This window comes from Lontra canadensis, unplaced genomic scaffold, assembly GCF_010015895.1.
Source record: "Lontra canadensis isolate GAN:19392208 unplaced genomic scaffold, GSC_riverotter_1.0 scaffold109, whole genome shotgun sequence".
Taxonomy (NCBI): domain Eukaryota; kingdom Metazoa; phylum Chordata; class Mammalia; order Carnivora; family Mustelidae; genus Lontra; species Lontra canadensis.
The window spans coordinates 4326322-4350944 of NW_022631103.1; the positions used below are offsets into that span (position 1 = coordinate 4326322).

The following is a 24623-nucleotide window of genomic DNA, read 5'->3' on the forward strand; positions in this document are numbered from 1 at the left end:
AAAAGGACTGTTTGTGGGTGCATGGTTTTTATCTTCATGATGTTGAGGAAAGGCAGAAGAGAGGGGAGGGAGCGGAGAGGTTCCCTGAAGAAAGCCTTATGTTTGCTTTTGTGTTTTTCAAATTGACAGATGTTTGTTTTTCCCCCTGTCTACGCAGGAAACCAAGTGCTGCCTCCTGGAGCTTCTCTTGGAAATGGGCTCACACCAGAGGCAGCGAAGGACCTTGGCCTTCCTGCTGGAATAGCTGTGGCAGCTTCACTGATTGACGCCCACGCAGGAGGCCTAGGTAACTGCTCACTCCACATGCGTGAGCAACACCGGCTTTGAATGGAATATTTCTCCAAACCGAACACACTGTTTTCCTGTTTCTAAAGCAGGGATCAAGGGCAAGTGGTTCAAGATCCAGGAACAGAAAGCCCTTTTACAGTTAGGCATTTGGATAGAATTATAGAATTTTTTTATCAAATGGAGGATTTACTTATAATTTTACTGATTTCTCCATACAGAATAACAGGGAAAAAATGATCTGAATTAATATCTGGAGGTTCTTTGGTTAGCTGAAAATTTGAAAAAGAAATGTTAACTTCCAGCTAGCATATATGGTAGTGATAGACTTATCTATGTTTTTTTCTAAAGGTACTCCAAAACCCAGACGTGTCTAATTGATTTGTTTTCATAATTTTGGCTTCCATCCTATATCCAGTTCCTTGAGTGTAGTCTTAATTTCATCTCCTAAGTAACTCTCACATCTGGCATTCAAATGTGGTCATTACTTCAAAGACCCAATAAATGCTAACTGAGTCCTACACATGGTGCTCAGGAGCGGTGAATTTAAAACCAAACCAAACCAAGGTGTCTCTTCCCCAAATCTTAATAGGAAGGCGGACAGTGAGATAAGGGTTAGTCAAGTGTGATGACTCTCTCCTCCTCTATATCCTTACTGCTGTTTTTCTTTTCTTTTTTCCTTCCTTCCTTCCTTCCTTCCTTCTTCTCTCCTTCCCTCCTTCCCTTTCTTCCTTCATTCTTTTTTTTTGGGAGGGGGGTGTACAGATTCTCAATATCTCTCACGTGACTATAGCCATATTTTTTTTCCCCTAGCCTTTCTTTCTAACAGTGTTGTTGGTTTTTCAAATTATGGTTAAGACTTCATGCGATCAGTGTAGTTGGTCATGAGCATTGCATTTTCAGAATAGATTCAGTTGCGATAGAAAACATCAGAGTACGTGTCACACGGTAAGGGGAACACTGTTTTTATGGAACTTAGGTTTATGCTTTATGTGTAGTGCATGTGCATACTGGCCCGTTATGAAAATGAATTTCTTACTATGGATCATAGTCAAAGAAACGTGGAAATGTACCCTATCCCATACTTTGTATCAGAGGCTGGAGGTGCCCTTCAAAGACTTACATTGACCTGTGCTTCCAGAACTCAGTTTGTGTAAACACGTGTGTTTTTCTCTTCCCAGACTGACTGGTTGGTCCTCTGCTGCTCCCGCTGGCTACCTTGTACTCTAACTTGAAGATTTGTAGCAGAGGTTTTCTTTTCTGCATAGCCTTCCATGGAACACTCAGATTTACTGTAAAAATCTCTAAGTTATACTTCTTTCAACACTTTTATCTACCCCTAGTGGAGAAATGATCACACTGGATTGTAATCACTGATTTATCTGCTTGTCTTTTCTAACAGACCCTGAGCTCCTTGAGGGCATTATATTATTATTCTTGTCTCACCTGTGCTGAGCCCTGGATCAGGGTCCTGTGGGTGCTTGATAAATTCAGTAAATAAATACAGTCACATCAAGGCAAGAATAAGGTGAAAGGACCTTAGCCTGGAGAGTGGAAGTTCATGTTTCCTTAAGCAACAGGATAATAAGCAGTGTCTGGTTCTTCTACACAGTCTACAGACATCCAGGGCAGGCCAGTGCTCATCAGTCTACAAACGTGGCTCTCTTGTTCATCTTTTCATGTTCAGGATCTAACACAATGTCTGAGAAGTTGTCAACAGCCAGTAACGCATGTGAGTCGGTTGAATGGTAGATAATACTGAGTTAGACACAAGGGTGATTCTCTCCCTTTTTAGTGTGAGCAGTGTGTGCTTTTGATTAGAATGGCATGATTGTGGTTTCAGAGAGCAGGCACAGAGAGAACTTGTGGTCTGGAGAGATAGGGAGTTTTCCTGTCCCCTCGTAATCCTGACATCCTATACCACGTTTGAGTCCAGGGAAACTTTCTCCATCATGCTTTTTCAGTGTTCTTCCCCCCAACCAAGTGCCGAGTGCTGGGCTTGGACCACTGTGTGCTGAAAGACGGGCTGCACCTACGGGGCTCCTGGTTCCTTGTCAGTTCCCCAGACCTCTGGAAGGGACGAACCAGAGCACGCCTTTTCAGTTCTGGCCAGCACTTGCTGTGCCCTACAGGGAACTTGCTGTGTGTAGATACTCAGAAAGTGTGGGGGAATCCAGGCTATTACAGGACACCCCCCCCACCGCCCTTTTCTTAAATCAGAGACATTTGGTGATGGGAATTTTACTCCTTGAGGCTTTGGCTGAAGCTTTTTGTTCCTTTTAATTAAGCTCATCAGTTAGTGAGTTTCCCTTGGGTTTTCCACAGGTAAGTTCTTTACATGGAAAGGTAGAATAAGGACCTTGGATTCTTTAAGGGCTAAGCACAGGTGCTAGCGGTTTCTGGGAAGGTACAGGGAGGGGCTTCTCTGGCAACTGTGAGTCAGTCAAGATCATAGTTTTAACCAAGTTCTGTCCTTCCATGTACTTTCTGATACTTCCTCCTCTCCCCTTTTGGCCAATTCAGGATTAGGGTGTCCGGGAAAGAGAGGAGGCCTGAAACAGAACCTTCCTTTTGCTTCTCACCCTGCCTGTGCCCTCCGAAGGCCTGAGGGTCTTGGAACGATCATCCACCATCCAGCCGCATAGTCACTAAAGAAACATACCGAGTGCTTGCAGACCTGCCAGTTACTGGTCTGGGCACTGGGGGTTATGACGGTCAACAGAGCAGACAAAACTCCATGCCTTCTGAAGAGAAAATTCTGTTGGTTCTTTCCTGGCTTGCGTGTTTGTTGCTTCATAATACTGGTTGGAGATAGCTATTGTGATGTTTTGGTAAGAGCTCTGGACATGGAATCTGAAGATCTGGATGTAAATTCTTATTCTCTCTACCTTTGTTCCTTGGACCGAATAGCATACCTCTTCACTCCTGCATTTCCCCTTCTGCAAGAAGAGAGAGCAACGCCCCCCGCCGCATAGACACACACACACACACACACACACACACACACACGGTTGTTCAGAAAGCCAATGATGTGAGTAGGTAAAGCAGCTGGCACATAGTAGGCATGTTGTTATGAGGCATCTCTCTTTGGTTTTCTCACTCTGGAATCATAATACCTGACGCAAAGTAAGAGCTTTCACATTGGAAGTTCTCCGAGTTCTACTGTAGTGAGAAGTGTACTAGGAGAACTGTCTTCTCTCAGAGAAGAACCTCAGGCTTCTGGACTCTGTGTGCCTTCCCCAAATGTGCCCTAACTGTCCTTGTCTGGCACTTGGTAACAGAATGCAGGATTCACTGCTTTAGATAGTGTATCGGTGGGGGTCAGAAGTAATCTCAAGAAATGGGTAGAGGAACTCCATGCTAAGAAATTGCTGAATATCAGGTTCAGAATCTATCTCTGGAGGTCAGAACTGGAGGCTGTGCAAGCCTCCCACCAACAGGCCCTGACAGTAATGGTCCCTTTGGTTGCTGACCTGGTATGACCTACCTTGGACCCTATATTCTGACTGGTAGGAGGGGTCGACGCTCTGCTTTGGAGAAATCTCCCTGGGCTCTCGGACTAAGGGAGCCAGGGACAGGAGGATAAAGATCAAAGAGGCAAGTAAAATTCAAGCCATGCTTTTCCCAATTCTAGAAAAAGAAGAGGAAGGACTTTGTGGGAATAAAAATCAAAGATTAAAGAACATGTTGTTCTCAAGGTGCTGGTTAGTAAGTTCTCCAGCAGACAGCCAGGAGATAGGAGTAGCTTTGTTTGCTCTTTGTGGGGGCGGTTCTGGCCAGGGCTCCTGCCGCTGATATTTTTCTAGCTTATAAAAATAGTATTAACTTTGTTCCAGGTCTGTTCTTGGCTCCAGCACCCCAGCTGTCCTGAAAGGCAATAACAACCCGATTTCTGCCTCAGGCTCTCATTCTAAATTTATCAGACAGCCTCTTGATTATCCCTCAAATCTTGACTCTGGTGCCACCTCCTCTGGGAGCATTCCCTGACTCCCTCGACCTGACTTGAGCACTCCTTGCCCTGTTCCCGTGTATCTTGGACTTGGTTGCTTTTTACTGTGGATGTCACCCAGTCTTGTGTGTGCATCTTGGTCTCACTTACTAGTGACAGCTCTTTGAGAGAGAGTACTGTGTCATTTCATCCTTCTATCCCGGCAGCCTGCACAGGGCTTTGCCCATAGAGGACCCTTAACACATGCATGTTTAGTGACTCAGTGAATGGAAGGAATGAGTGCATCCCCTCCACGAGGGACGGATGCTATGGCACAGAGAGAGAGTAACTTCTCATTACAGAGGCAGTTATTCCTACACAGTAGGTGTACGCTGGCTCGGTTCTCCATGCAGCAAAAGAGTTGGGTTTGGGCAGTCCCTGATCTGCTCCTGGATGTCTGGAAATTGGCGTCCTTGGGGTCCCATCGTGTTAGTAGGTGTTGGCTAAGAGCAGACTTTGTGCATTGGTTTAGCATTGCTCTTTGCTTCCAGATACTGGATTCTTTGCCAGGTGTTGAATTGGCATAAATTGTTCATCTGAGTTTCAGAGTCAAGCCAAAATGAGGATATTTGAATTCCTCCCGCACTCCTTCCCTCCCTTCTTTTTTTCCATTCTTGTTTTTTTCCCTCAGTAGCAGAAGAATTGTTTTAACCAGTTTGATAAAGAGCTTCTGGTCCATGCCCTCCTAGCAAAACCTAATTTGTTCCAGTGAGCAGTAAAACTTGTCAGCTGCCCCTCTTGCCACAATCAGTGGTCTAGGAGCAGTGCTGATTCTCAGCACAACTTTATACATTCTATTATTTTGCTTCCATTTACCAAATGAAACAATGAGGCTCACAAAGACGACCTGACTTGCCCAAAGCCACACAGTTAGTAAGTGGTAAGTCATTTAAATCCATGCCTTCTGATTCCAGAGCTCACATTCTATTCTAATTCCTGTGCCATATGGAATGGCATATCTATTAAGATGGGATCCAGTCTACTCTTGAATTTGACCCTTAAAAATACCATTTTAGCAAGTAACAAATAGAACCAAAAGGATTTCAGTAAGTACCTATTGATAACCAACTACTAGTTGATGGGATTATTAGGTGAATATGAGAGAGAATTAGACTTCTGGGCATTTATGGTCTAATAGGAAAAAGTAAACATTCAATAAACAATGACAGTTATATGTACCAAGTGTGGTGAGCTTCAGAAAAATGCCCCAGACTGGGACTTGAAGAATTATAAAAGGATCCCTAGAGGACGTGGTGTCTGGCAATGTAAACACAGCATTTCTTACCCTGTTAGGGCATCTTGGTAAAACAGAACTTATTTAATCATTGTAACTGTTTAGCTTCAGTTAGGCTTTCTTCTTAATAATGACTCCAGCAAGGATGACAGCAGCATCATTAATAAAAACAAGTAGTAAAACCACTACTCTTATTGGCACCACTGCCATTAGGACCGTTCTTCCTTGCCCTCTGTGCCAAGTGCTCGGCCTGACCCTTTACCTGCTCTATCTCTTGTCCCTCACAAGTATCCTACTCCAGAGAGGTTATTTCCCATCTTGTACATGAAGACATTGGAAGGCCAGAGGCAGAACACTTGCGTAATCACATAACTCGTGTCATGGCAAGGTCTGGGCTTGCGTTTGACTCCAGAGCTCACCTTCTATTTCTCTAGACTGGTGGTTCTCAACCCGGGGTGATTTTTAACCCTACCTCTGCTGCAGGGGACACGGGGCCACGTCTGGAGAATTTTCGGTTGTCAGACTGGCGTGTGGCGGCTGGAGAACCAGAATGGTGCTGAACACCCTGTAGCACTCCGGACAGGCCCACGGCAAAGAGTGACACCGCCTCCGACATCAGTAAGGACTGAGGACGAGAGGCCCGCTGTAGACCCAGCGCCCTCACTGATAGCATTTCTCTGCACCAGCTTATTTCTGTGGTGGAAATAAGCAGCCCAAAAAGCAGCCCAAAGTAAGGGTTTGGCTAATAGATTAGTACCTTGTCAACATGTACGTTATGCAGTTAACTTTTAGGGGAAAATAACTGGGAGGTAAGAAGACAAAAGTGGGAGCAAAGAGCAGAGGGACAAGAGGATTCGTACCCCGTGTGTCTCACTGAGAGGCCGGCCTCACCAGACCTCCCGTCCTCCTTTGTCTGCACACCACGTACCTTCCACCCCCTTGCTTATTTCCCCCCTGCTGTCTGCTCTGTTTGGGGTGGCCTCTCCTCGTCTCCTGGACGGGCCTACTCAGGGTTAGCACTCAGTCTAAATGTTACTTCCTCCAAAGTTGACCTTGCTTCTAGAAAAAAATGAATCCCTCCCCACCCGCAACACTTTGCCTCTACTTCAGTGTTTCCCTGAAATCTTGCTCACCTTTTTATGCCCGTCCAACCTACAACCCACAGAGTCTGTCCTCAGTCAACACTGAATTGATGAACATAATAGCCATGAGATGATTTTGAAAGATCAAACACAGAGATTGCTAAATCGGACTGGGGAGAGCCTTTATTTTATTTTATTTTGGGGGAGGAGAGTTTAAAAAAACCCAGATTCCTAGGCCCTGCCCGCCCACCCCAGTGCCCCCGGGATTCAAGCCTACACATCAGGTGGGACCTGGAAAACTGGTCAGGAGACAGAACATGTCCCCGGGTGCTGCCAAGTAGACAGATGAGACCAAACCAGAGGTGTGTGGAGGAGCTGGGCAGGAGGGAACATACCCAACGGGGAAGGGAAGGTGGGTCCAGAGAGACAGGCGGTCTGTAGGAAATGGAGGGGAACGAAGAGCAGATACGGCCATGCTGGGGAATCTAGAAGGAGAACAGCGGTGTCAGTGCCTGAGCTGAGAGAGCAATGGCAGCTCTGGGAGTCCCCGGATATGAATCCTAGCCGGGGAGGGGCCAGAACGTGGTAATGTGGGTTCCAGGTTTATTGTTTTAAGTTGAAGTTTGTGTTAATGAGAGCCACCGCTGCCTGGGACCTTAGCAGCTGCAGGCACCATGGTGAGCGACTAGGGGAGCTGAAGGGAGGGAGGGCTTGGGGTTCCTGTCCCCAGGCGCCCAGGTTCTCTTGGAGTGCTGGGTTTCTCTGGACTGGGAAGTGCTGGCCTCAGCAGGGAGACAAGTCTTTTCATCTGTGGTCAGAAAGTGGAGAGGATGTGGGGCCTTGGGGCCACGGCCAGCCCTCCCTGTCCCACCCCCCTTGTGCCCTGCTCAGAAACAGTACCATCGTCAGTGTGATGATACCTGCTCCGCTCGGTAATGAGTGATCACAGGCTTTGAACTGAAAGATTACCCAGACATCTTCTATCTCAGATTCTTCACTTTGCAAATGAGAAAGCTGAGGCCCAGAAGACCTGTGAGTCATCCCAGGTTAGCCTGGCAAGTCACTGTCAGACTTGAACTTAGAAACGGGCCTCCTTGTTTGTCTGCCAGCGCCTCTTCCCCTGTTAGGCTGCGCTGACTCCAAATTAGGGAAAGGGAACGATTCCACGTGTGGGGGGCTCTTACTAGACCAGGAGAAGAAGGGTGTTTTCACACGGTTTGTGTGTGTATGTGTGCATACAATCGTAGACCATTGTATATGCATCGCATGTGTTTGCATGTGCTTGTGTACATGTGTGTCTGTCCATGTGTGTATGTGTACTGTGGTACACGTGTGTAGATACTATTCCATTTTACACATTCTGTCCCACTTAATGCCACAGTCAGTCTTGTGGTGGGGGGAGATTTTAAATAAGTAAACCCATTCTCAGCCACTCATGAACAAGCTGCTTTGTTTGGCTGTCACAACCTGCACTAAGTCTCCGTCAAAACCTGGTAATAATAAAAGCACCTGGTATTCAGGTTCCTTGTGAAGAGCTCAAAGTAGTTATTTTTATTTCACCCACCACTTAATGAACAACTACTCTGTGCCGAGTGTGGCACTGGCCACTTTAACAGCGCCATCGGCCCCCAGCCTCCCTGGGAGCTACCACTGTTTGCTGATTTTAGCGTAAGGAGATCAGAATGCCATAACTTGCTCAAGGGGACATTTTAATAAATGATGGAGTTGGGTTCTAGGTCCAGGGCGTTCTGACTCAGAGCTTTCTCCTGCCCGCCCTGGCTTCCTTATGGTAGCCTGCACCTACACTGACATAGATATCTGTAACAGAAGATAGGGCTTCTGTTTAACCTTCTGCCAGGCAGGTGTATCTCTAGATCCATTTTTTGGGTGAGAGAGCTGAGGCCCAGAATGGGAAAGTGACTTAATAATGAATACTTAAAGCAGCACAGGTTTCCAGGACTCTGTTGGTCATGGGGAATAAAACCAGGCTTTTACTAGACCAGCCTGGTCATTTTTTGATTGCATCCTGGTGAGATCAGTAATATTCAAGAGGGTATTAATTTTGTTAACTTTGTTGATTAATGTCGAAATTAATCTCCTCTGTGGGGTGACTTGTCATTTGGAAACCACCACCTGGTATTTTTGCCTCCTTTTTTTTTAATGTTTAATTTATTTGAGAGAGAGAGAATGAGAGAGGGAGGACATGAGAGGGGGGACGGTCAGAGGGAGAAGCAGACTCCCTGCTGAGCAGGGAGCCCAATGCAGGACTCGATCCCAGGACTCCGGAACTATGACCTGAGCCAAAGGCAGTTGCTTAACCAACTGAGCCATCCAGGCACCCCTACTTTTGCCTCCTTTACTCATTTTGCAAATGAATACCCTGGAAGTGAAGGGATTTGCTTAAGGTTACAGGACCAGAAAGGATTGGATCTGAGACCCAGACCCTGATCTGTGGGTTTCTTCCTGTGACTTCGTATTGGCTTTGGTGTAGCCTTTGCATCAAACAAGGGAGCAAGTGCTGGCTAGTAAATGGAGCAGAGTGTCTTGACCCGGCAGGAGGGCCCATGCCCAGAGCCCCCAGTTGAAAGCAAATCTGTACTGACTCATTAGCTCCAGCAATATTAATACTAATATTCAGTATTAATAGATGCTGAAAAGATGAGTTGCTGTTTTCTTTTGCTAAGCTTGGGAACAAAAACAGCACACACACAAGCCCAGCCCCAGGTTCTGACCCTGCCAGCCACCTGTTAGGAGGCCTTCCCATTCCAAGTTCCAAGGTGGAAGACTGCTAGCAAAGTGTTTGCCTGCGGGCCCAGTGTCTAATACTGCACTTGCGTCACTGGTGACAAGAGTAGGCTTACCCCAAAGGCCCACTGTTTTTCATGGCACAGGAACTGACCACATGGCACTTCGGTCCATATAACATTTAGGAGCACGAGTGTTTACTTTGGGGCTTGCACACCAGCAGCTGTTGGTGGGAAATTGCACCTCTCCGGCTAGCACCCTCAGTGGCAGCCTCCCGTCTGAGCTGCTGCTTGCTTCCTTAGCATCGGCCCGCAGGCCCGATTGCTTTCCTCGGTCCACTTTCCTCTTGACCGGGCATTTGGAGAAGTCAGTATAAAGAGCAAAGAGAAAGAATTTTCCATTTCCCCACCCTGGGGGATCTTGAGGATTGCCTCATGGCACCCTGTGGCCGGTGTAGATGTTTGGACAAACTAGGAAGGAAACTTCCTTGAAATATAGAAAAATTGCAGTAGTCTCCAGTTACATTATTCACAGCATGCTTTGCGTGACTCTAGTCTTTATCACGCTCTCGACTGTGACTCTGATGTAAGAATTTGGCTTCTGAAGGGATGCCTGGGTGGCGCCATTGATTAAGCATCCGACTCTTGGTTTTGGCCAAAGTCATGGTCTCGGTCGTGGGATCGAGCCCCGCGTTGGGCTCCATGTTCAGTGTGGAGTCTGCATGAGATTCTCTGTCCGTCTCCCTCTGCCCGTACCACTCATGCTCACTCTTTCTCTCTAAAATAAATAGATAAATCTTTAAAAAAAAAAAAAAAAGTAAAAAAAAGAATTTGGCTTCAGAAGATAATGCAAATGAAAGATCTGGAGGAAACCCAGCACAGTAGTTAAGAACACATGACTATTGCAAATCCTGGTGCTACTTGCTGTCTGTGTGACCTTGCGGAGCCACCTGACATGCCGTGCCTCACTTTCCCCATCTATGGAATGGAAATAATAATAGTACCTATGTCATAGAGTTGTTTCAGGAGTAAATGAACTCATGTCAGCCAAACACTTAGAGCAGTGTGTGGCAGTACTGTGTGTATTTAGCTATGATTGATATGATCTCAGCAGATCTACAGGATGAATGATAGCAGTGGGTAAGAGAGATTTAAAGATTGATTCCTTTATTTAACACGTACATGATGTCTTCCTATTATGTGTTGTGTACCATTTATAGGTGTGTTGGATACAGTAGTCAACAAAGACAGTAGTGAACAAAGCTCTCCTAGAGCTTTTGTCTGCTGGGGGAAGTTCCTAAAGCCCCAAATAAACATATACATGCGTACTTTTATGTGTTGCATGCATGCATATCTGTGCACACACGTGTGCTTGTTACACATCTGTGCATACATGTGTTTGTATGTACGTGTGTGTGCACATGTTCATAAGTGTACCTCTTTGAGTGTGTGTTTGCACATATGTAGGTGTACAAGTGTTCATGTGTGTCTGTTTATATGTGTGTGTACACTGTATGTGAGTGTGTGTGTGTGTGTGTGTGTGTTTATGTGTGTATGTTTATCAGGCACTGCCAAGTGTTATAAAGAAAAGACTTATGGGGCGCCTGGGTGCTCAATGGGTTGAAGCCTTTGCCTTCAACTCGGGTCATAATCCCAGGGTTCTGGGATCAAGTCCTGCATCAGGTTCTCTGCTTGGCGGGGAGCTTGCTTCCTGCCACCCTCCCCGCCTGCCTCTCTGCCTTCTTGTGATCTCTGTCAAATAAATAAATAAACTCTTAAAAAAAAAAAAAAGAAAAGATTTATGTAGGTAATGGAAAGTATCAGGAGTTGCTACCAGTACAGAGAGTTCTTAAGTTTAGTCCAGAGTGCTAACAATGGGGAAACAGACCTCAGTATAGTGAGGGGACATGTCATGGCATAAGAAAGAAGGTGGAGACAAATTCAGTCGGCAAATCTGTGTTAGGCCCATGGTTGGCCTAAAGTAATGCCCTAGGCACGGGGGATGATTTAGCCCTTTCTCTGGAAGGGTCCAGCAGCTGGTGGGGAGACAGAAGCCGTGAAACAGACCCTGTGGACACCAGAGTTCCCAGCTTTTCCACTTACTAGCAAGTTACAGAACGGCTCTGTGTCTCAGATTTTTCTTCTCTAAATGGGGATCATGATGGTACCTCCTTGGGTGGTTGTATAGAAACATTCTCATGACACGTGGTGGGTGCCCGTCCAGTGTTAGCCCTTCCCGGTGAGAAGCTCAGTTATAAAAGTCCTGGAATTCCAAGCCAAGGAGCTGGGATGCTGAAATGAAGTTGGATCAACCCTATCCATTCAAAGAGCTTCCTCGGAGCTGACTGTCATCTGAAAACCATGTCAGGTGTCCTGCAGCCGGTGTTTGCCTTCGGGGTACAGCTGTGGTTTTTAATACCAATGGATGGTACTCCAAAAGGAGAGTATGACCAGTAAGAAAGATACCATCTCATTTTAAGCTTAGAGCAAAAGCTCCCTTCATTAGAGTTAAGCAGGTATGTATTTTGCCAGGCTCTGGGGATTCAGAAATAACCCAGTCCCTGCCAGGACTTTGCACTCCACCTTGCAACTTCCCTTAACCAACTTGCAGCGTCATAGCTGGAAGGGAGACTTGATTCCCGATCTCTGACTTACCAATCTCCAGCTGATTGTTCCCTCATCCTCCGGGTCCAAGGCCAAGGAGTGCTCCTTTTCACTGTCTTCTACCTCCTCTGATCTCTACCAGTGTCTTTTGTGCAAGGAATTTTATCTCTAGCCCTTTCTCTTCACATGGCTATCTCTTCTCTGGCTTCAGATCCAAACAGAGAATGTGCAGAGTTTGTGTGTGCTCACTAAAGTCTGAACTGGGGGATTTTCTCCCAGAGCCCTAAGGAGTTCTGTGCCCATACTTCGAAATGTTCCATCCTCATTCTATTGGTGGCAAGACAGACTTTTGCACATCACATCTCTGTTCCCATTTTAGCAAATACTGTTTATTGGAGATGGAGAATGGAAAATGGAGAAATGTCATGAAAGAATGGGTTCTTTAGATTATTTCCAATGATTCATAGTAAATTGAATTCACGATTCAGTTAATCCACAAACAAGTATTTTAATTTAATTTAAATTTAAATTTAATTTAAACTTAGAATTATTTGTAGGTGTTTTTAAAAACTATCTGACTTCTGTCCTTGTTTACTTTTCAAGCGTGAGTAAGCAGAGTTGCCCCAAGAACTAGTTAGAATGCAGATTTCCCCACAACCAGCACCAGGTGTCCCTGGGGAGTGTATCCTCCCATGAGCCCGATGGGCTTTACCACTGGTATCTTAAAAGATAGCATGAGGGGGCAGCCTAAAGCCTCGTTGGTTACCGTCAAAAGTGGTCTGTGTCTAGTCCAGGAGGAGCAAAATTAAACCCAGGCTAATGGAAAGTGTATATTTTATAAAATTTTTGTTTCAAAAGCAGAACAATGAAGAGCTCTTGGGTCTGGGACACTTCTTCCAAGCCACACACTACCTAAGTGTTCACCAAGGCAGTACATGTTATGGATGAGACACAAGCTTGCAGCTGTGTCCATTCTTACCCCTGCTGTATAAAGCCAAAGATGGAGACTTAACCTAGGCTCAGGCAGCGAGTCTGGCAGAATTTTGAGAACCTTGGTCTGTCCAACTTCAGGTTTTATCATGGTAGAGCTTTCCCCAAGCCTGTGTTAACTGAGTTAGCCATAGATAATATTTTTAAAAATTTTCAAAACAGGAAACATGGAAAATCTTTGCATCTAATGCACAGGTCTAGGGAAAGCCTCAGCTCTTAGATTTGGTGTAAGTAGGATGGATTGGGTCATGGAGTTGTATTGCTGCAAGCCCCTGGGTGGAATTTAGTTTCGGGAGTTAAAAGTGTACCAACCTGTCGCTCCCCCACTGGAAAGCCCACAGGGGGCCTCCCCCACCAGAATTGGTCATAGGAGCGGAAACTGTGCATGCCTTCTAGATTCAGGCCTCTCACAGCTGAAAGTTGTAAAGAAATACCCACACAACTCAGCTCTCTGAAATATATTAAATATGCCCGAATAATGTGGCTCTTGTTCACGAGTTGTCTGCGTTGACTGTGGTGTGACATGATTGCCCAGCCTGATGCGTGTGGCCTGTCTGTTCTTCTGCCTATGCCTGTCCACCAGTACAGGTAACACACAAACATTAACACTGAAACTATTGAAGACATGGTTGCATTACTCTCTGCCCCACTTATACTGTGAGCTTCTTGTGGGCAAAGCAGTCTGTTCGTCTTTGTAACTTAAGACCCCGGCATTTAACTTCAGTAAATGAATGCTTATATACAGTAGTTAATGGGTTTATTTATCAACAACATGCTAAGCACAATACTAGTGACTATGGTGAAGACAGTGAATTAACGATAGAGTGTGGACCAGGTTGTACAGGGATCTGAAAAAGGAGGAAATCTCTCAGTTGAAACAGTAAAGCAGGGGAAGGACAAAGATGTTAGTATTCATTGAATGACCTCAGTGCTCCAGAACCGGGTGCTGGATCATCTCCATGTGTAATCTTGATGTCAGCTCCCGCAGCTTGCTCCGGGTCACACAGCTCGTAATGATAACCCCCAAGTATCAGCTACCCTGCTTCTCCAGGGAAGTGGGAGGTGTCAGCCTTAAAAATAAAACAGCCAGTTATCTGACTAGCAGAATGAGTTTATTCGGGAATGTCAGAGGAGTTGCAGTATGGGACAAGCTAACTATGGTGAACCCTTGACATGTCTGGAGAACAAAGGAGAGAAGCTCATGTTTGTAGCAGGAAGGAGGCAATTGGGGAGGGTTTTTTGAACAAAAGTTCACTGGAGAAGAACAACTGTTGGAGGTGTGGCAGTTTCTCAGTGACTGTAAGTGGTGGCTAGTGTGTTGTTGCTGGGGCAGGGAGGGATCTCCTCCTTCTTCTTACAAGCAGGAGATGGAATTCCTATGTGAAAAATGGCTTCCCTTCCAAGATAATTCTTATCCTCCATCTTTCTGCTGGTGTTGCCAGCTGCAGTGAGTGGCGCATGTGTGAGAGCTACCTCTCCCAGGGCTGCCCAACTCCATTTGTAATGGCATTTCCTTTACTTTCACAGAGGAGTAGCTTTGAACTGAGCATAAGACCATAGGTATTTATCTCCACTGGAAGCAATGAAATGTAGAGTCTAATGAATGAACAGTGTAACATAAGTGTGGGTATAAGGGGTTGAGAAATGATAAGCTTTGCAGTTTGGTTGAAATCTCTGGTGTCCCTAAGGGATTCCTGGAATATGAGGCTATCAACATCAAGGAAGTAGGCACGATGGCCGTCCTTGAGCGCCATGTTGAAAAGTTTGTGCTCCTCCCTCTTCCTCCAGGCATTGGTGAGCCATTGAAGGGAGTTTTACCCAAGTCATTTCCAGCAGTGCTCTATGTAGTTCAATACACAGTAGTTGGGGAAGAGGAAAGAGTGGTAGAGAAGGGGTAACCCGGAATAGGGGTGTGGCAGTGGGCCGTGAAGGGAGGACAGGGAATTTGAAGACAGGGAATTTGACAACTTCTTTTTTTTTTCTGAATACATTGATTAGGCAAGAGTTACTTAAACTTTTGGATTCCCTTTATATGTCTTCTAGCAATTATTAAATTAAATGCATGGAAGTGACTTCTTTATTTGAAATACATTTTCTCTTGTGTTTGGAAGAAGATAATAACTTACTAATTTCAAGTCAGTAATTCGTCTGATTTCTAAACTGGGCATTCATTAAAGTCCCTTATCTTTGGTGGAGATATGCAGTGAACTCATCCATTTAAAGCAGAGCTGTGAATCCTAACGTTAAATAAGCAAAAAACAAGACCTCCCAAAGTTGAGAAAACATTTGTCTCAGAGTCCACGTTCTATAGGAAAGTGCAGGGACTGTTCTCAGCTGTCATCCAGCACTGCTGACTTAAAATTTTGGTAAAATACGGTAGATTGGCAGTAAAAATAATAACTGGCAGTGAAAATATAGTCCCTTTTTTTCTACCTTCAGCCAGCAGGTAACACACTCTCACTAACTGGCAGGCACTGGGCTAGGAACTAGAGATAGACGTATAAAAAATCTAAGTCCCTGCCCTCAAGGTGATCACATTCTAGCTGTGGAAACAGACAAGTAAACGGTCATAATGCAGTGTGGGAACTGTTTGATAGAAGCATACATGGAATATTCCAGGAGTCTAAACTCATTTTACCTGAGTAGATCGGGAAGATGTCTCTTTCAGGAATGATACTGATTTGACTTAAAAGACAAATAGGAGAGAGAAGAAAGGAATTTATCAGATGGGTAAAGTAGGTATGGGACAGGCAGAGATGGTGGGGAGAGGGGAGAGGGAGGCAGATGGAGATAGCGTGTGCTAAAATCCAGAAGCATGAGGATATCTGTTTGGGCCACACAGTACTGAGGGCTGTTACCCAGAGTGTGCATGTGGAAACAGACAGGTGGGAGGTATGTGTGGAGACCAGGGTTCCAAGGGCCTTGAATGCCATGTTAAAGAGTTGGATTTTTATCCTTAAGGTAATAGCTTTTAAGTAGAGACTCTAGAGACCACAGATCTAATGGCTCAGGATAGGAGAGCATTGAGGTAAGAGGTGTTGAATGTTGGCCCCAAGGCAGAACCACTAGGAAGGGAAAAGAGGGAAAGATTAAAAAATTAAAAAGAGACTGAACAGTGAGAAAAAGACGGTGGCTGTGTCAGATGCCGGTACAGGAAAAATTGAATTCCAAATGGATTATAGGCCTAGTATGAAATGTAAAATAGGAAGTTTCTAAAAGGCAGTATTTGGGCGAAGTCCTTTATGACTTTAGGATGAGGAGATATTTCTTTAATAGGACATCAGTATAAGCACAACCATAAAGAAAAGGGTTGATAAATTGGACTACATTAAAACCAGGAAGTTCTTTCATCAAAAGATGCCATGAAAGGGGGAAAATGGGAGCCACAAAATGAAAAATGCTATTTGCAATACATATAACAAAGGACCTATATCCATAATACGTATAGGAGGAATTTCTACTGAAAAATAATAATAAATAAAAAAATGATAATAATAAAATTTTAAAAATGCAAACAAAAAAACCATTTCCTGCCATGCTGACAGGAAGATGGCAGAAATTATTTGGATAGCTTTGCAGTGAATAGGATAGGCAGATGAACAATAAAATGTGAAAAGTTTCTCCACCTCATTAGTCATTAAGAAAGTCCAAATTAGAACCATGATATGAGAGCACCGCACAGCCACCATGTTGGCTAGAATTAATAAGATCAATGATACCGAGTGTTATCGGGGATATGAAGCACGGGAGGGTCTGAAACACTGGGTCGGGGCAGGAGTTGGTGCACCCTCCTGGACAGAGGTCAGCAGCATCTCCGTATTCTCTGAGTTAGCGGTCCCACTTAGGCATCTCCCCAACAGCAGTGTGCACACAAATACACAGAACACCTTTATTTGTAATAGCCAAAGCTGGGAAACACCCCCCCAAACGTCCATCAATAGTAGATGAATAAATGATTGATGTATTCATGCGGTGGCATCTCGCTCTGTGATAAAACTAGACAGAAAATTCTCCACACAGCAGCAGAAGCTCACAAATGTGGATGATAAAAAGTGGCACAAAGAAAATATCTGAATAGTTTAAAAATGAAAAATCAGGCAAATCCTATGGTCTAGACATCCAGGTAGTAGTTTTCTTTGGTGGGTGTGATGTCTGGAAAAGGGTATGAAGAGATATAATTTCATCATCTGAGTAGATGTGTTTACTTTGTGAGAATTCACCAAAATGTGTATTTAAAATCTGTGACCTTTTGCTGCATGCCATACTTCATTGATAAAGTTTATTAAAAATATCAATGGGAATAAAAGTTATTAAGCATTAGCATCAGGTAGCCCTGTGTCAGGCGCTGGGAGTGCAGTCAGGAGAATGACCTAGTCTGGCCATCAGGAGTGGAAGGGGGGAGATGAGTGGTGTAATATGTGATGGGCCATCAGAAGTAATTGGGTAGGTGTGAACTCAGAATACTATTAGCACACTACAGGACAACTTACAACTCAGCACTTGCTGGCCTGTAGTAGTTGCTTAATAAAAGTAGTTCCTCCTTCCTCCCTGGTATACTGATAAGTCATCCAGAAAGGGGGAGATGATGTTCAAATTCCTCTTTTTCAGTGCACAGTACATGTTAGGGGTAAAGGTGGTAACATACTTTTTTTTTTCTTTTTTGATGTCTAAACAGGAAGCCTTCCTTACCAGTGTGTTAAGTAGAATTCCAACCTCCTTGGCTGAAATGAGGTCATCAGTTACTGCTCTCTCCACGGCATATTAACACAGGGACCTTCCATTGTATGTGTAAGCGAGGACTCTAAGCCCCTTCTGTCTCTATCTGGGACCATGCATGCTATGAACTATTTGTGTCCCCCTGCCCACATTCATATGTTGAAATTCGAAGCACAAATATGATGGTATTAGAAAGCGTGTGGGGAAGGGCACTTGGGTGGCTCAGTTGGTAAAGCCACTGCCTTCAGCTCAGGTCATGATCCCAGAGTCCTGGGATCGAGTCTCATATCGAGTTTCCCCTTCTCTGCAGGGAGTCTGCTTCTCACTCTTCCTCTACCTCTCCCCCTGCTTGTGCTTGCTCTCTGTCAAATAAATAAATAAAGTCTTTAAAACAAAAAGGAAGTAAGTAAGTGTGGGGCCTCTGAGAGAAAATTCGCTCCTGAGGGTGGAGCCCTTGTGAACAGGGTTAGTGCCTTTCTTTTTTTTTTTAAAGATTTTATTTATTTATTTGACAGAGAGAGATCACAAGTAGGTAGAGAGGCAGGCAGAGAGAGAGGAAGGGAAGCAGGCTTCCTGCTGAGCAGAGAGCCCGATGTGGGGCTCGATCCCAGGACCCTGGGATCATGACCCGAGCCGAAGGCAGAAGCTTTAACCACTGAGCCACCCAGGCGCCCCGGGTTAGTGCCTTTCTAAGAAGAGATGGGAAAGCTTGGTTTTCTCTCTCTGCTGTGAGGACACAGCCAAACCACAGCCATCTGTAGATAAAGAAGAAGGCTGACAGCAGAACCTGCCCCTGCCGGCACCTTGGTCTCAGCAGGATGTCCAGGCACCAGAACTGTGAGAGAGAAATGTATCTTGTTTCAGCCAGCAGATTATACCGTTCTGTGTCAACAGCCCGACAGACTCGGGCCACACAGCCCCACGGGAAGGTGACAGAGGGTAAAATGAGGGAATGCCTGCCGGCCTGCAAGCACTGAGGCTGTAAGGTGACAGGCAGAAGGCTGGCTATGGGGAGGACATGGGTGATGAGAAGAACAGACTCACTTTGGGGACAGTGCCCAGGGGGCCACCATGAGGTTGGAAGGCCCTGGCCAGTGGCATCTGCTTCATATCCTCCCATGGGTTGCTGCTTCTGGACCACATGGAAAGGGGCTGTTGAGTCCCTACTGTGGCGTGCTCAGGAGGAAGCAACCCCGAGCTGGCCGCAGTCTGGACTTGCCTGCAGGTGCTTTGAGGTGGCAGACCGGGAGTTACTTTTTAAATCGCTGGAAAATTCTTCCCTTTGAAATCCAGAGTTTCAGAGGAGACAGAGAGTGAACAGTGATGTGGGTAGAGAGCGTCTCTCCAATAGAAACGTGTGCCTGTGTGCACCAGAGCCACCTGTAGCATTCCAGCAGCCGGATGCTTGGGGGAACGCATGACTCCTCATGCCAGACTGAGTTACGTTCCACATCATCACCCGCTGCTCCCTGTGTGATCGAGTGCCTGTTACTGAACCTGGAAGGTCTCAGTTTTCGTCTCCAAGGTGGGCCATAGTAGTAGTCATGAGGATGAAATCAGTTAATTTCCATGAAGCACTTAGCACCATGCCTGGCACAGGCAGGTACCACACACGCGTGATGTAAAGTGACGTGAAGAAGTGCTAAGGCTTTTGAGATCGGCCGGGACCGGACCTGGAGCGCAGGTGTGTCAAGTCATCAGGGCGAAGGAGGAAGAGGGCCGAAGGGGAGAATGCCTGTGACCCCCACCCCCACCGGAGAGGCCTCCGCTCCACTTGCCAGAGGCTTGTTGGTGCTTCTGCTACAGACATTGTCAGTCTGCTGTGTTCCGGCGGCCGTGGCTCCCATGAGTTTGTAAGCTCTTCGAGGACAGTGAATGTGTTTCTGCGAATCCTGTGTCCCGTACGATGCGGCCCTGGACGTAAGCTGGTGCTGGATAAATGCTGCTCACGTTGACTCCTTCTGAGCGCAATAGGTAGGGAACATGTCTCAGGGCCTCACACGTACGAGCACCGTGCTTTCAAACCAGGGTTATATTTTTACTTTTACTTTGAAGCCATCACTAACTTTTTACAGATGAGGTATCAAAGAAGCAAGGAGCTCAGCTCATTTGCCTGAGATCATACAGGGAGTCACTGGGGTGCCTGGAAGTGTTTCCCTTTCTGGCGATCGCCCATTACCCCCATGGAGCCTGGAGTGGGCTCAAAGGACAGCCATGCTTAGCCAGGGCTGTGCTCCCAAGAAGCAGGCTTCAGGAGCAGGTGCATAGGTGGAACGGGGAGGACTGAGGCTTGATCTCCGCCAAAGCAGAGATGCTCTTTCAACTGCAGTTTTTGAAAAATGCCTGTGTATTCCTCGTGGGATTTCCTGTAATTCATTTTTGCTCTCATCTTCCAACACTATTTATTTACCTAAGCTTTTGTTCTCTTTGAAACTATTTCAGCCACATGTCATTCATTGTGTTAAAACCGGGGCCCTTCATCCTGCTCAGATTTTGTTTTTTGTTTTTCTTTCTTTTTTTCCCCCCTCTCTCCCGCTGCTCTGCATATCACTTTTAATTCTCTGCCGCTCTGTCCTGACTCCTATCCGGTGCTGAGGGTCGCCTTACACTCCCACCCACGCTCCCCCCGGGAGTGGGGCTGGGGGCGTTGAATCAGGATCCAGCTTCAGGATCTACTTTTCTTTCTTGTCTTCTTGTTGTCCGAAGCTTAGGGTAAGGGTAGATTAATCAGTCTACGTGTGGTGGAGCCCCGTGACCCTCCCTGGGGGAGCTCCTCGCCCCACAGAAACTTGGCTCGGTTTTGGCTGGCAGACTGAATTCCAGGCTTTGAAGAATCTGTCAATGTTCAACTAACCCCACAAAACCTCTGGAAGTTTTTGATGGAACTGAAACTCATACCAAGGGAGGAGGTGCTGAGCTTGGCATCAGAGGCTGGGGAGAGCTCCCTGCCAGATGAGTTCTTTTTCTCTTGAGATTTCAGGCCTTGCCTCATAATCTGAATGTCCTACAAGCTGTCCGAGCGGTCCCGTGTCACTCCTGGTGTCTTCCTGCAGCATCTCCCTGGTCTGCTCTCTGTCTTCAAGGGCATTATCAGGGCTGCTGGTTCCTCTCTCCACCTTGAAGAAGCCATCCGAGAATTTTATAAATGAGATCATTTGTCTAGGGGCAAGAGGGTTGCTGAGGGAAACGTACTGTTGCTTTCTCCAGGGAGCAGTGGGACACTAACATTTATTTGGCAGTTCCTGTACGCCAAGCACAAGGTCACTTGCCCTATACATAGGGTGACCAACCATTCCAGTTTGCTTGGTACAGTGGAGAGGTGTCCTGGGACACTGGACATACAGGGCTAAAGCCAGGAAGAATGACTCTGTAAAGGAAGTGCCATTCTTCCCACCTTACAGCTGAGAAAACCGAGCCTCAAAGTTAGCTGAGATAAGTTAGCCTGTCGAAGGTTGCTGAGCACACTGTTCGACTGGGAATCAAGTGTAGATCTGTCTGATTCAGACCCAGAGCTTTATACCAGCCAAGGCCTTCAGGATACAAGACTCTCGTCTCCTCAGATTATGTGGCCCAGTGACCATGCGTCCTCTATTTCTTTCTCTTGTGTTTTCGTCTGGTCTCGAGGTCTATTGGAGACGCCTCTTCCCTCCCTCTCTCCTCCCCCTGCTGACTGATGTAACTCCTGCCTCACCTCCTCCAGGGGGTCCTCCCTGACTAACCAAGCTAGATCAGGGGCCAGGGCTCCATACTGCCATTAGACTTGCTCGGGTCTGAGTCATGACTTATTCCATGCTGTCTTCTAAGTGTCTGCCTATATATCTCTCCACCCCTACTGGGCTGGAAGCTCATAGAATAAAAGGAAACATCTTCCATCTATAGATCTCTAACCCCTAACATAGTGCATGGCATATAATTGGGATTCAGGATATAGCTGCTGAATTAGTTTGTAAGATATCAGAAGGAAGCTGTGTGATTTAGAATCAGTTTCAGATCTGTTTAAGGATTTATTTCATAAGATACATTTCTTATACTTGGGCCAGTCCTCTTTCTTTTGATTTTTTTATTTTAAAAGTAATTTTTGTGTGTTAACTTGGCTATTTGCGTTGGATTTCAGCCTGACCCTTTACCATGTCTAATGCCTGCAAGTGAAAAATTGTCTTTGATGAGGTCATAGATGAGAATGTCCAAGTAGTCTGGAGGCTGTACTGAGGTTGGGGAGAAAGGAATTTCTGAAACCAAGTTTTTGCTTTGTCTTTGCTGTGGATTTTGCTAGCATTCTCCCAAGGCTCAAATTTCCAAGCTATTGCATATTAGTCTACCTTCGAGATTTGATCTTTCTGGCCAGAAGGGAGGGACAGAGGAGTAAGACCCAGTTCTCTGAAGATTGGTTCTTTGTTCTCTGGCCCTCCCAGGGTCTTGTATTGGTTTCTGATTGGTGCCAGTCATGGAAGAGTGTAGCTTTTAGAAAGAAGTGAGAAATGCCATCGCCAAGTAGAATTGTGGTATGAGGAGTGCTACATGTTATTGCAGCTTTTAGAGACAAAACAGCTATTGGTTTATTTTCAACAATGTTTAAAATGTTAGCCTGGATTGTTGCTGCTATCTGGTACCTCATCTTCCTTATTCCTCTGAGCCCCCCATTATTCTGTCACCGGTTGTGTATGCAAGGGTAGGAAAACAAAAATGTTCCAGTGAATCCAAGTAAACCCAAATAACTCAGGCAAGGCACGCACCATGCCAACAAGAGCGTCTGCTCTCTTGCCAAGCCGTGCTGTTAACATTCCCGACCAAGAGTTGCCAGTCGTCACAACAATGGCAAAAATATACTGAGTAAACTGTGTCCCATGCACTGTTCTCTGCACTTCATCTGCCCAATAGCCTTATGAGTTGTGCATGGTTATCATTCCAATTTTTTCGACAAGGAAACTGAGGCACAGGAAGGTGAAGTAATCTTTAAATCAGGTAGTCCATTTCTAGAGCCCTTGTTCTTAACCATTACACCCTAACTAGTTCAAGTAGCCAGTGAAAGTCTGTCTATATCTCATTCAGATGGAGACCCCTCGCTGTTCTCTTTCTGGCTCTGTGGAGGGTGCAGTGTGGGGACAGGAGACAGTGGCCATGCCAGGGTATGTAAAATTTCTTTGTAGGATTAATGTAGGGGTTTATATTGTTGTTTTTAAAGAGAAGTCTACTTCAGGATTTAGACTGGGTGAATTCTAAACCGAATTTAAAAGCCAAAGTGATATTTCATCAGACACTAGGCTCACAGAAATCTTTTCAGCTGTTTCATTCTCCTTCTAGTGTTGGGCTTCAGATGAACCCCGTGGGCTTGCTGTAGTGGCATTATAACAATAAATCCTGAAAGGGATCCGAGTTCAGCTATGCTGAGTGTAAATCCTTCGCATTCTTGCACACAGTTAAAAAGAAAGGAACTCATTTCTGTAGGCTCTTTAGGATTTAGCGTTCAGTGGAACCACTTGTGATACCCCCTTCCCCCACTCTCCCTCTGAGGGATCTTGAACAAGTTACTTGACAACTTTGGTCTCATTTTCTCTGTTAGTAAAACTGAAATAATAACTACCTCTCGGGTTGTGAGAAGAGATAATACTGTAGTTTTGGCAAGTGTCAGGCACAAAGCCATCTTTCAGTAAGCATAAGGGTCTTAGGAACTTTCCTCTTTGTCAGTGATTTTAACTCTTCTAAACAAGATGTGTTGTGAGGCTCTAGTAATAATTTTACTATTACCCATGAATTGTCACTCAAACTGCTTCAGCATTTTTCCATGATTACATCTGCCACTTTTTTCTAGAAAATGCCGTGGGCTTTACTAGTATTCTGCCTTCTACCATATCCATCCATTCATACATTAAACAACAGTAGTGGGACGCCTGGGTGGTTCAGTTGGTTAAGTGTCTGCCCTTTAGCTCAGGTCATGGTCCCAGATTCCTGGATTCGAGTCCCGCATCTGGCTCCGTGCTCAGCAAGGAGTCTGCTTTTCCCTCTCCCTCTGCTGCCCACCCCCACCCCCCGCTTGTGCTCTCTCTCTCTCTCTCTCTTTCTCTCTGACAAATAAATAATAAAATACTGAAAAAAAAAAAAGGCTTAAAATAACAACAGCAACAAAAATTAGTGAGCCACTGCCCTGGCCTCAGTCTACTCATAGTGTAGTAGAGGGAGAGGGCTGTGCACACAAAGAAATCACAGATACACGGATGAATCTGGACAGTGTCAGGGAGTGGGGTGTAAGAAAGGCTCTGTTGGCTCTCCCTGGCCGAAGTACCTGGGGGGATGAGGAAAAATGTGGTCAGGGAAGACTTCTTTGGAAAGAGTTGAGTCTTCAAAATGTAGTCTGTGTTTGTCAGGGTGATTGTCAGGGGATGGAGTGTATTGTAGAACAATGTTCTCAGCAGAAGGAACAGCATGAGCAAATGACCAGTGGTATGGATGAGCAAGACACAGGATTAAGTAGAAAGACTGTACAGTTGTGTCAAGCCCTTCCCTAGGTCCTGGATTTAAGGTTCTCATTTATTAAGTACCGGTATGTTCCATATGCATCTCACTTAATTCCCACAGCGATGTTGTTAGGTAAGTGTTGTTATTCCGGAATCTTCAGATACCAAACCTCAGGTTCTTTGAGATCAAGGCGTTGCCCAAGGGCATATAAGTGAGAGTCAAGTCTCTCAGTCGGAGGACAACAGTAATTACAGTAACAAAGACAGTCAGATGTTCGTATATGCTGGGCGTGCCCTGCCCTGCGCGGGATGCGTCCGCGGGTCACACGTGGCTGTTTCAGCAAAGCTGAACGAGAGAGAAGTGTCAGTCCCTCGGTTGCACGATCCGTGTTTCGGGTGCTCAGTTACCATGTGGGCCTGGTGACTACTGTATCGGACTGTGCAGATCTAGAACATTTCCATCATCTCAGAGCATTGTCTCTCTGTTGGGCAGCACTTTACATATATTCACACATCTAATCCCTGTAG

General features: G+C 45.6%; 1 protein-coding gene across 12 annotated transcripts in view; it reads left to right on the forward strand.

Moving 5' to 3' along the window:
- Positions 1 to 24623, forward strand: part of FGGY (FGGY carbohydrate kinase domain containing) — a 456358-nt gene that overhangs the window by 253983 nt on the left and 177752 nt on the right. For all 12 annotated transcript variants that reach the window (XM_032839762.1, XM_032839761.1, XM_032839771.1 and 9 more), the window contains one exon: positions 158 to 286. In XM_032839762.1, the coding sequence (XP_032695653.1) occupies positions 158 to 286 (129 nt within the window). The remainder of the gene's footprint in view (positions 1 to 157; positions 287 to 24623) is intronic.